The 12,345-nt window shown below is 40.9% G+C and overlaps 1 protein-coding gene and 1 long non-coding RNA gene across 5 annotated transcripts; one reads left to right on the forward strand and one right to left on the reverse strand.

Moving 5' to 3' along the window:
• Positions 1-733: 733 nt before the first annotated feature.
• LOC135239431 (MARVEL domain-containing protein 2-like) lies at positions 734-8,380 on the reverse strand. Of its 4 annotated transcripts, none has more exons than XM_064308082.1 (7): positions 8,178-8,380; positions 5,366-6,497; positions 4,404-4,433; positions 3,982-4,109; positions 3,442-3,613; positions 3,004-3,054; positions 734-1,614 (listed from the first exon to the last, which is right to left on the reverse strand). In XM_064308082.1, exons 2-7 carry the CDS (start codon positions 6,479-6,481, stop codon positions 1,495-1,497), a joined length of 1,617 nt encoding a protein of 538 aa, XP_064164152.1. In that variant the 5' UTR covers positions 6,482-6,497; positions 8,178-8,380; the 3' UTR covers positions 734-1,494. The 4 variants fall into 4 exon arrangements, with proteins under 4 accessions (XP_064164152.1, XP_064164148.1, XP_064164151.1 ...); XM_064308078.1 differs by having other exon boundaries at positions 5,366-6,605; positions 8,178-8,379; XM_064308081.1 differs by lacking the exon at positions 8,178-8,380 and adding an exon at positions 8,013-8,152.
• On the forward strand, positions 8,120-11,328 carry LOC135239432 (uncharacterized). The gene is made up of 3 exons (XR_010325370.1): positions 8,120-8,227; positions 9,086-9,786; positions 9,950-11,328. It is a non-coding gene; the product is annotated as an uncharacterized LOC135239432 (long non-coding RNA).
• The last annotated feature ends 1,017 nt before the right edge of the window (positions 11,329-12,345 follow it).

The following is a 12,345-nucleotide window of genomic DNA, read 5'->3' on the forward strand; positions in this document are numbered from 1 at the left end:
CACTGAGAACATTCTGGAGTCAGAGCTGAGCTATTTCAGAAGGCACTGAGCTAAAGGCCGTGTGCAAGCCTCTGCCTTCATTAGTTTTTTATGTTGTGCCGATGCTATTTGCCTGGCAGATGCAGTAGTTTTCAGTGTTTCGCAGCTACGTTCTTAGGCTATCCATGCACACTCAACATGAATGTCAACCTTATCACACAATGTGACGTTCATTTTATATGCCTTTCCCCCAGTTTGGAAAGCACAGTTGTATTTGTCAGCTTCCATCGATTCATAGGATCCGGCTCACACACAAGAGTCACAAGACTGCCGGCTCGGACAGTGCCTTAGATCCCTCCTATTCCAACAACCCACATTCCAAACACTAATAAGCAAACAAGAGGGCTGCAATGCACACCATGCTAGTTTTTGTACAGACTGCAATAAACTGCCAAGGGAAAAAAGAATTGGATGTTTGAATGCTGCAGGCGAATGTCGTCAATTTACTGAACTTCTTTGCTTGGTCAAAGAACATTCTCAGAATGAGGACAACATTTTCTAAACTCAGGACTACATAAACATACTACATGAACATGAGCATGCTTTATTCTCCGATACAATTGTTACTGCAATTGATATGGTAAAGATCTATTGATATTAAGATATCAAGCTGCACATAAAAACATGCCCCTTTTTTCACAACCCCAAAAAGATCCATCATATTTTATTACAAATCAGACCACAAGACCAGAGCTAAGATTGATAATCTACAATTTAAGTTTTTAAATTTTATTTGACCTTTTAAATCACGATTAGACGTAACTAGAGAAAACTGACATTCAGTGTCAATGTGGAATAGTGGTTCAAATGCTGTACAGGAGCTGGGGACTTGACTGGAATTGTTCTGCTAATATCCAGCTATATAAATGAATGACATGTAAAACAAAAAATCGAAAGTTGCCCCAAAAAATAAATAATGTATTTTTACACAAAACAATTCAATATATACAAACTGCAACAGGAAGAGGGCAGCAGAGACTGCTCACCAGTAATGTCACTCAAAAACCACAGAGAAAGTTACAGTACAGAAATGTCAAATTAGTGAAAAGGGCATCCCTTTTTAACATCGTATGCTGACACAAATCAGAAATTATTCCTATCTGCATAGCAAAATCCAGGTTAAACCCAAATTTATTACATTTTCAAAAAATGTAATTATTGCAAAAATAATACTTTCTAGGTAATTAATTTGGATTCGGGTAAAATAATCAGATAGTTTCTGTCATCGAAATAGTGTCCAATTTTTGTTCACTTGTTATCAGTGGGGAGGGGAAGATATGTTTTTTGTATGCCTTTTAGCTGTGTAGTGCTTTTCGTTTCACAGGAAGATGCAGCCACTCCCAATGCGTTTTGTGAGGATGTGAATCAGCTCGGTGAAATGTCTTCTTTTGGTGGAAAGTAAAATGTCTGACCCACGTCTTCACCGGCAGTGGACCCTCGCTGTCCAGCTGCTGTTCAGCTGAATTGGTCTGTCCAGTTTGTGCCTTTGTTGTATTCCTGAATGTTCAGTTTGATGTGGGACAGCTTGTTTTTCAGATAATCACAGCGCTCTTTCTTCTCCAGAAATGCTGGGTCCTGTTAAAGCAATAACATGAATTCAGTTTTAATTGTGCTTAAACACATAAGATAAAAAAGTAATTCGTTAAAATCCTAAAAAAAAAAATCCTTCAACTGCCGTTGCTCACTTTTGAAATCTGACGTGATCAGATGAAAGATGTAGCTTTACAGAATGTTACATTCATATAAAATCACTAAATACACATTGTATTTTGTGTGTGGAAATCTCATTAGATGTGCACATTCCATGGAATTTAATTACGTCTGTGTTTCAATAGATGGGTCGTAAATGTATGATGTATTGCTGTACTGCTATTTTGAACACAGCCCAAGATACAAGTGAACAATGGAAACATTATGTTTCCGTGCATTTAACCAGCAGTCAGAAAAACATTCCAGAAGCAGGAACAATGATACGGCATGATACAGAGAGCAGGAGGAATGTACGGTGATAAGGGTACTCAGTTTCCGCAATGAATTAACCAGCTTGCATAGTCACGTGATAAAACCTCCACAAGGGCAACTACTGTATACGCTGTACACCTGAAAAAACCGGTTCTCTGGTTACCAAGGAAATGTGGCAACGAGGAACTAAAGGTGGAAGTGCCACATGGGTAAACAAGGATATGGAATTAATTTAAGAGATACTGTATGCACATTACTGTATATAGGCCCAAATCAATGATCTCTAAACATTTACAAACAAAGCTCAGATTACCAATGAGAATTTAAACATTTTCCCATGAAGTACAAGGCATGGTCAGAGGTTGACATTGTGCATATTATTTAGTTCATGTCTATGTAGCAGAGGCTGGGAGGCTTGTTTGCATGCTACAAAGTTCTCATTTGCTCAGTATCTCTCTCTCTGGCATGCGTGTGTGTGTAATGTGTGTGTGAGCGTGCATGTATGCGTGTGTGGGCGCGCGTGTGTGCATGTGTGAGTGTGTGAGTGTGTGTGTGCGCGCATGTATGCATGTGCGTGCGCATGTGTGTGTGTGTCCGTGCGTGTGTGTGTGTGTCTGTGTGTGAAAATCATGTCTGGGGGGTTTATGCAGGCTAATGGAATTCTCCCTTGTTCCTGAGCGTTTCCACAGGCACAATAGAGGGATTCTGCTCCAGAAGGCCTGCTGAATGGCCCAGGGCCGACTCAATGAGTCCCCTCCCCACTCCCCCGCTCGCCCCTCCTGGACTGACCCATTGTTCTTCCAGAGAAAGTAGACAACAATGACAAAGCAAGGCCTACTGGCCTCATAGACCCAACCACTCTGCATCAGCTACTGACAAACTGGAGATTCCCACAGCTTTACCAGGCCCAGAAGCACCCAACACTCTCACAATGGCATCGTCTCTCATCCACAGGCCTTCCACAGAAAGGGGTTTATGCCCCAGATCACTGGGGTCACTTACATTTTTTTTCCTCTGATATTCCTGAAGGATTTTGTTGATCCGGCTGCGCTCCTGGATGGAAAAATAGGAAAATCATTTATCGTCCAATACTGCTGACAGATTACATCAACACTGTGTGTGTCCATAAGCTGGTAGTACATTCCCACTTGAGCATGTCAGTGTGGAATCTGTCAATAACAAAATACCCAGCCATCATTAACAGAGAAGGCAGAAAGCACACACAAACTTAAAATGTAAACAGCATCTTTCAGTGTTCAAAATCAAATAAAAGCTATAATAAGGTCCATACAGGTGTATGGACCTTATTATGGGATGTATAAATAAACAAACTACTTCCGGCTAGAAGCCAGTGCATTGATACATCACAGACTGTCCTCACACTGTTGGAACAGCCCTGGGGAGGAAGAGGAAGTGGTAGAGGGAGAAAGGGTCTCTCACCATCTGATTAGCAGGGTTCTGGGGCAGGCTGCGGATAAGCACGTCCATCTCCTCAAACCTCTTGGTGGCGGCCTGCACCTCCGCGTTCAGCTCCTTGTATTCCGCGTATTGGTCTTTGAAGACCGCCCTGTACTGGTCCCGCTCTTCGTCTGTTCGAATGCTGGGGTACTTCCTGCAGGGGGTGGAGGAGTGCAATATTTAAATTGATGAGCGCTGTATTTCAGTGGAGATACATTCTCTGGTTGCCAGCCTCTAACCTACAGTATATTCTTTTTTTCTCCCCATCAGTTTGGAATGCCCAATCGTATCTCAATAAGCACTCATAGGCAGAACTCTGGCAATGGATTAGAGAGTGCATATTAGCACATGATGTTGACTGCAGCTTATTATCACACTGTAGTTCACAAGTCAGGCTTGCACAGACAAGTCTGAGAAAGACACTTAATGTGCAGTCTCTGCGCCCAGTGAGCAGCAGAAGTGGACCGATGACACGCACCCACACCTGATAACAGTGACACTTGCGCGGAATGAACCACTCACGTGATGTAGTCAGGCATAATCAAGGTTTTGGGCATGTGTCTGGCAGGTGGGATGTGTCGTACTTCCGGCTGCGTCGCCATGGGCACGGCCTGTGCCGGACCCCTAAAACCCCCGGCATTATTCACAGGCTACAGAACAGACACCACCAGGAGCAGAACAAAAGAATAACGTTTCAATAGTGATGTACAGCAAGGCAAACATGAAGGTGAGTTCAACTTAATTATGATCAGCTCCTCTCACCAATGGAATTACAATAAATACAGTTTTCATAACAGTACATTTTTAAACCAAGCAACACTACTTGTGACAAGAGGTGAAATTTTGCAGTACTATTTTTAGTATTTGCCTCAAACATTTACAACGACAAAGTGTTACACGATTTAGAAAAAAAATTCTAAATAAGCAAATATAAGAAGCATTACCAATGCCTTTGGAAGAGAAAGCTCCGTTGCCTTCATTGAATCACAGACAGACGTAGGAAAAAGAAAGAGAAATACATTAGTTGGTTACTGTCTTCAGCTTAATGTGAAGCAGACTTTAACAAGACAAGCACAGTCTATATCACAGTCTATACCAACTGTGAGCACATACTTTCAGAGCTTTTGTAATAATCTTCAAAAACAGACCACCACTCTACTCACATTGGTAGAGTAAGTATTTACAAGAAAACCACACTGGGGATAAACTACATATGCCCATAAGTTGCATATCAGTTGACATTTAACAAAGTAAATAATACGCACCACATCAACCTCAAGTACCTTAGTACCCATTCACCATTGCAGATTTGCAAAGTATGCAATCTTGCATTCAGTGGATCATGAGAAACTGGCACAGCAATTTGGCAATAGAAGATGAAGGATTCCATAAAATATGAATGAGTAGACTATTTTGATGTCACACACCAAACTTTCACTGTTCACTCTTGTGTCTGGTTGCCCAACTCAATTCCTTCCCACTGTCTCATTTTACAACTACCATTGAACTTTTCCCAGAAAACTGAATGAAACCCAATGGCATATATTTCCAGAGTTCTTCCAGGTGCCTCTTGTAAGTGGCTCACGTGTGTTTACAGTACACTTGATCTGGATCAAATATTGATTTGAATTACATGAAAGTACTTAAATACTTAAAAAAAGAAATATTAAAAGACAACCCTGCACATTACAGAATTTTGTTTACAAGAAACATCCACTTTCACCCATTTTCTGAAAAAAAGTTTAGTCTTTCATGCAATTGCATGCTTGCACATGCATATTTGAACTTTCTAAGGGACCTGCAGGAATGTTTTCCAATTTCACCAGCATCTAGCGGATAACAGCGTTTCAAATTACAAACGTGTTTGACCCAGGGGTGTCACGTACAGATCACAGGTTCTCCCTACCTCCTGTGGTAGGCTCTCCCTGTACCGCTGGGCAACTTCGTGCCTCCAGACCTTGAGGCACAAAACAGCACCAATCACGTACACGACCATGGTGATGAAGAGGAAAGCGATGGCAGCGTTCTGGCCCGGCTCGGTCTGGCAGAATGACCCGCTCAAGCCGTTGTTGAACATGGGGTAGTAGCACAGCCCGCCGCGGGTGGTGTCCCTGACGTACACGATTCCCGCGATCAGGTAGAAACCCGCGAAGACCAGGTTGATGAGGAACTCGGTGATGGGCCAACAATTGGAGGCCAGGAGGATGGTGCGGTAGTACATAGTCATGCCCAGGACCAGGAGCACGACAGTGGTCACCCAAGCCACTCCCGCTACCACTAGGACGAAGATCGTCTGGGGTCCTGAATAGTACACCCCTGCACCCACACCCACACCAGGCATGCCCATCCCCGTGTACCCGCCCCCGTACGACTGGGACTGGGACTGCGAGTAGCCAAACATGTTATACCACTCGTTGTCCTTGTGGATGTACGCGCAGACGCAGGCGAAGACGGCCGCGCCCAACAGCAGCTCCACGCAGCCCACCACCCTCAGCCAACCTGCCCACGATTTCATGTGGCCATGACGACGACGGCGGTAAGCCTCCAGTCGCTCGCGGTAAGCCAGGCTGGCGTGCAGGGAGGGCTCACGCACCATGTCCAGTGGTGTGGCCAGAAGCCTGGCCTCTCGCTCCTTTCGAGAGGTGTGGCTGCCCCCCAGGCTCCCGTTCTGATTTTGGTGTGCGGCAGAAGCAGGGAGGGACAGCGGAGTGGAGCCGCCACTGCGAACGCCACCGCTGCTGCCTTTGTTGGTGTCCGATGCTGAAGTGGACGAAGGCTTCTTTCTCGATCCGCTTCCCCGGAAGAAGTTCTTCCAGGAGTCGGGGATGAAGCGGTGGACTGGTTTGAGGTCTACTCCGCTGTAGCTCTCCTCGCTGCCGCTGGGGTCGAACTCTGGGCCCACAGGGAGATCTTCGGGGAGAGGAGGGAGGGAGTCGTCATCTCTCTCGTTGTAGACCTGGTCATTGCGCAGCACGCCTCGAACCTGGTCGTTGTGGGAGGCCGACCCTCCTCCAGAAGACATGGAGATGTGCTCAGATCTGCTCAGTGGAAAAAAGAGCAGAGAAATTGGGAAGGAGAGGAAGAGTGGAAGCAAGTGAAGGAGAGTAAACTAGCATAAGAGAGAGACAGAGAGAGGAAGGAGGGGACTAAGGGAGTGAGAGATAGAGGTATTGAGTAGAAAGGGCAGGAAGTGATGTGACTGAGTGAATGAGTGACTGAGAACACAAAAGATTTAACAGTACACAGTAAAATCTTTAGTATTCATTTAACTCTAGTCCAAGAGTGATCAAATTTGCTCCATCAGAATCAAATTAAAACTGAACATTGTACTGTAGTTGTGGCACTCAATTATCACCATGAGCTAAAAAAAATGGCAGAAGGCTGAAGCCTGAACAAATGAATCATGAGCACACAAGGTTATTATAGTGCTGTGAAATAAACTGTTATCAAAATTAAAAATAAACCCTTCATAACCCCACAAGACAATAATAATAATAACAAAAAAATAAATTCACCAATTAAGATAACTGTCAGCTGCAAAATCCACCAATTACATGCCAGCATCATACTCTTACTATGTTTAAAAAAAAAAAGAAAAAGAAAAATGTTTTCTTCATGAAAAACCATATTCCAAAAGCTAGGCTTGTCTACTCATACACAAAAGAATTAATGAATTTAATGGAAACAGACATAGAATAGGACTTCCACACAAGATCCACCACAGTCTCTTAAGAAGAGCACTACAAAGGAAAGCTACAAATATATTTTCAAATTATGTATATAGCCGTCTTTCCGCTCTTACATTTTAAATATTTTGACATTTGTAAAACATTTCACAGAATCAATGATATGTTATATTACTGTACATAGAAAAAAATTGGTTACAAGTAATAAAACTACCATCATTAAAGAAACAGAGCAATAATTCTGCTTGAAACAGGAAAGCAGCAAATAGCCGAAGGGAACAACAAACCTCGTACCGGCAACACATTTGTTTTTCCGTTAATCAATAAAATACGATTGAGATCATATTAGCCATTGTTTCAAAGTTCGTTTAGTTTTACCCGAAGAACTGAACAGCTATAACTTATTACTCTGAAAGAACTTGTTAGGAAAGTTATTAGTCATTATAACGTTGGCAGGATTACGAAAGGGCGACAACAAGCACGCACCAAGTTTAAACATGCAAAGTTGTAGGCTGTGGTGGTGTGCACCCGACCTGAGTTGCAAACTCGGCAGACAATACTGATCTTTTACTCCGAATAGTATCAATCCACTATGTAGGCGAATAGTATAAAGCGATCGCCTAAAAAGTCAGCTTAATATAGATTACAAATAATGTTAGCCATAAATTATTCTGGATTTTTGTATTTATTATATAACCTACCAAAGCACTAACATGTTTGACAAGCAAAGGGCACTATAAACACTCGCGAAAAACACTATAGACACAGAGCAACACAGTGAAACTATATTCATAGCCTACTGTATTCTTGTGTATTTCAACTGTTCATGACCATGTTTTTAACTTCTTAAAATAACCTTTTGCCTACCTTTTTAATGTACAGTAGCCTATTTTCTCAAACAAATTTCTTAGCTTTCCTTTACAATCCGTATCTTGTCCAAAATCAGAGGTTCACAAGCGCCAGGAATCAGACCACGTGATCCACCCATCCCAGAGAATGACGTCAACCAATGGCCCGTCGAGAGAAACCTACCTGGGAAGTAACCTTATAAGACTGCCAAGTGGGAAGTCGGCTACCCTACAGTAAGGTTTAAACTAAAGTAACAAACCAAACAGTAAAAATATTATTCATAATCTAAGCAGGAAAGTGTACTGTAATATGAATTCCAAGCCCTGCTTCACATTTCAGTTTCTGTACGTGTTCTAAAATGATTTGTGACCAACCAAACCCTTCCTGGTATTATGCACATATTGTTGATATAGGCCTTGAGCTGTAGATCCGGTTTTCCGCTAAACATTTAGAAGCATTTCCGTTCATTATTATAACATACCATTTAAGGTTTCATGTAATTAACTTTCTAATCACGTACACTCTTCAAGGTGAATTTAAATTGAAAGATATTTGATGTACATGTAAACATATTATTATTGGTAATCTGCAATAATTCTGCTAAATTTAGCAATGTCAAGTGCTAGGCAACTGAGTTTGGATGTTTTTACTTTTTTAATACAAGAGAAATGGAGGGGTAGCAGTGTATTACAATGGCTAGATATAAGTGCATCTATCTGAGTAATATAACTAACAGTGTCAGGCCTGGACAACACTTCCAGACCAGCGAGTGGATATGTAACATCAGTAAGGCACTGCATTTAAGAATGCTACCCTATAATCAAAATATATATATTTCCAGCTATTCCTTACTGCGACCCTCTTAGCTCTTTTGAAAGCAGCTAGTTTAACTGCTAACTGATCACCGGGGAATTAATTTATTAATGAAATAATATATTTTAAAAGTTGTTTTGATGATTTTCCCATGGAAGAGGAAAGTATTACAGTTGGATTTATTGTGCTCTCTGAGTCACAATTGCCATGTTGTGACAAAGCACCCAGATCATATGCCTTTCTGTTGTCATCAATGGTGTTTTTCTCTTCACCATTAGTTTCAGTCCCATGGCTCTGACAAGCAAATTCATTGTGGTTGACCAGGATGTGAGGAAAGTACCACCCTCTGGTGGTACGTAGAAGGTACTGCTCTCACAGCTTAGAAAGTAAAACAAAATCACTTTGTCAATTAAAGAAACACAGCAGAACCTATAATAACATCGAAGAACCCAGAAAGTGAGATCTTTAATTAAACTATAACTGAACCTTAATTTTGTTTGTATATTTGCCAATAGGGCACATTTTATAGACTGAGAGATCAGCCAAGTACTCAACAAGTAACATACGGAAGATGCTAACAAGTGAAGCTAATGAGAAGTGTAGCTCAGGCTCAATTTGTACATTCACATACTAATATTTTCAATAGCTAATATCTTCATGGACCTTATTCTAAGTGAGGTAAACTTTGGTAATTCAGTTTTGGGGCACTGCTGCTGTTATCAAATCTTACAAAACTCAGATAGGACAGAGACATGGAGCTCCTGTGCTTTGTGGGGGTCTACTCACCGATCCACACAGACTCTGGAACCCCTGACTGACAGAGATCTGGCAGGACTTGGACAGCGATGAAGAGAAATTTGCTGGCCCTGCTGCAACTCGCAATTCCTGAGCAGCTGAGCTGTTTGAAGAACCTGAATCTTCTTGGTCTAATGCCTGCCCTGCCAAGCAACCCAGGCCTTGGGACCAAACCACCAGCAAAGTAACCTTTGAGCACACAGGCCCCATCCTGCAAGTGATTCTGGCCTTTACTGGGAGAAGAGGTTGGGGAGTTTGCCAGTGAATGGTATGACAATGTTTGACAAAGAAGTATTCCAAAGTGTAAATTCTACTGGAATTCACTGTCTTTTTCCCACGGCGTGCAGGAACTGGCGTCGTGGGCTATGCATGGCAAATTGTGGTCACTCAGTCACGGATGACCTTTGAGGGACGTTTTGTGGGACGCATGCGTAGGTGGTGGCAGCTAAAATGTGCCTGCACGGAAGTGAGTTGCGCCGTCGATCTGGATGGTTACATGCTTGTTTTCTATCTTATCTGATTTATTTTTGAGTTCTCATATTTATGATTTATGAATATCCCACAAAAGCAGAATACCTGTCAAGTACTGGTATTCTTCACTGGTAGATAAAAAGTGTTTCCTGTTGAGTGACTTGTTTGTAGTTCATTACAATAGAATTTTTAATCACCTAAAATATTAATATGTTAAAAAGCCTGCTCTGTATATTTGTCTGTTTCACTTCATTTCTGCTCATGATTGCTGTATAATTTTGGAGAGGTAGCTGAAGGTGCAAACAAAAATAAAATAAAATAAACTCCAAGCACTCCAGTGTTTGGCTACTCAAGAAAGGATTTTTAAATGCTTCAAACAGAAAGTGACTTCCAAACTATCTGCATGTAGTATCTTTTTTATCATCCCTACTTATATATTTAGCGGGCTATTCTGTTGTAATATTTGTTAAATATCTGCGGAATGGAAATTGAGATATTTAGGCTACCTAAATAACCTTACCTGTAACTGTTTTCCCATGCTGCTATCATTTAACTGAGTATGGAAAAGAGATAGTAGGACAAAGAAAGTTAATTTATTTGAAATAATATCTGAGTGTCAGTTTGTTAGTTGTTTATGAATTAACAATTGCCATTTAAACAGATGTTTAGCTGCCAAGCAGCTTGTTTGTACAGTTGGTATTTTTGACATGACAAATAATAATTATTATTGAACATGCTAATTACTTTCAATTATAAGCTTTTTTAAAGAGTGAACTGCCAGACAAAGGAAATCTTTTTAAGATTGAAAACTTGCTTTTGACACCAAGATGCAGTTATTGTGCTGACAGACTGAGAAAATTGGAACAGGACCAAATAAATAAATAAATAAATGGCTTCTACTGTCTTTTTCCTGTTACGTTTTAAGCTTATAGTTTTAAAACATTATTATTTTAAATTAGATATTTTATATTAAAGGGTGTGGCCTGTGATAGATTGGCGGCCTGTCCAGGATGTATTCCTGCCTCTCACCAAATGCACACTGGGATAGGCTCCAGTACCCCCCATGACCCTGACCAGGAATAAGCAGGTATAGATAATGGATGGATGGATATTAAAGTACTGTAAGTATAAACATATTCATTAAACATTGGTTTATGCTTATGTATTTTTAAAAATACATGTTGGTTGTGAACACACAAAAAGGATTCATTAAAATGTACATTTGCTTGTGTTGATTCTGCTAATAAAACTTGCATTAATTACTTGTACACAGTACTAATAAAGGAGTTTAATCCTTCAAAAAACTGCCCAAAGTCACTATTTGGTCCACATACACTCGAGCATGGGTTCACTAATGTCACCATTATTTGGATGGTTACTTTGTCTTCATTAAGAAAAGCTGACTCAGTGGCACAAAACCTTCAACATGGAAGAATTGGAATACATGTTCTGCCTAAAAATTACACATCAAAGATGAATCAGGCTGAGGAGGCCAAGACAGAGAGAAAACAGACAGAAGCTACTGAATGTACACATTTGATGTGACAGGGGCCAGTAGTCAAACATGGGATGGGTAAAAAAGAATTATGTCTTAGAGAGAAAAAAACAGGATATGTTCTAAGATGTGTCATGTTCATTCCCATGTGATATGTAACTTCTGAACAGAAAGGAGGAAGTGGCTTTATCTGCCACACCCCAAGCAAGAGCAGGCTCGATTCTTCTTTCAACCTCCTGATTCTTAAAGTTTTTGAGCTTTTGTGGTCAGGGCAACAACATGAGCAAAAATTATAGGGAGTAGGGAACGGCAAAACATTTCTGCCCTATAATATTTCTATGATATCCTTGTAATGCCAATGAAATTAACAGAATAACCATGAAAAAATCTAGGGAAAAGATGAATGTGTGTGGGCTCAGTTTAATTACTAACTGCAACGTGATCGCTCTGCTAAGCAAACGTGGCGCAGCTGCCATGGGGATTGAGTAGGAAATAATGTCAGTTAGAAAGCTCTCCAATGTCATAATGGTCTTGAGAACTGGATTTAAAAAGTGAAACTACATAAAACTGCAGTAATGTAAATAAACTGAGATGTAGCTGAACTTCTTGCTGGAAAACATAGCTATTGAATTATTATATATATATATATATATATAATTATTATTATACCATATGCCTGAAAACATTATTGTCTGATTCTAAGGATCTTCCTTTGTTCATGTACATCTTTGTGGAAGGGCTGTAACCCTCGGTGGGCAGTAGAAAGGGTAAGGTGGA

This window comes from Anguilla rostrata, chromosome 14, assembly GCF_018555375.3.
Source record: "Anguilla rostrata isolate EN2019 chromosome 14, ASM1855537v3, whole genome shotgun sequence".
NCBI lineage: Eukaryota > Metazoa > Chordata > Actinopteri > Anguilliformes > Anguillidae > Anguilla > Anguilla rostrata.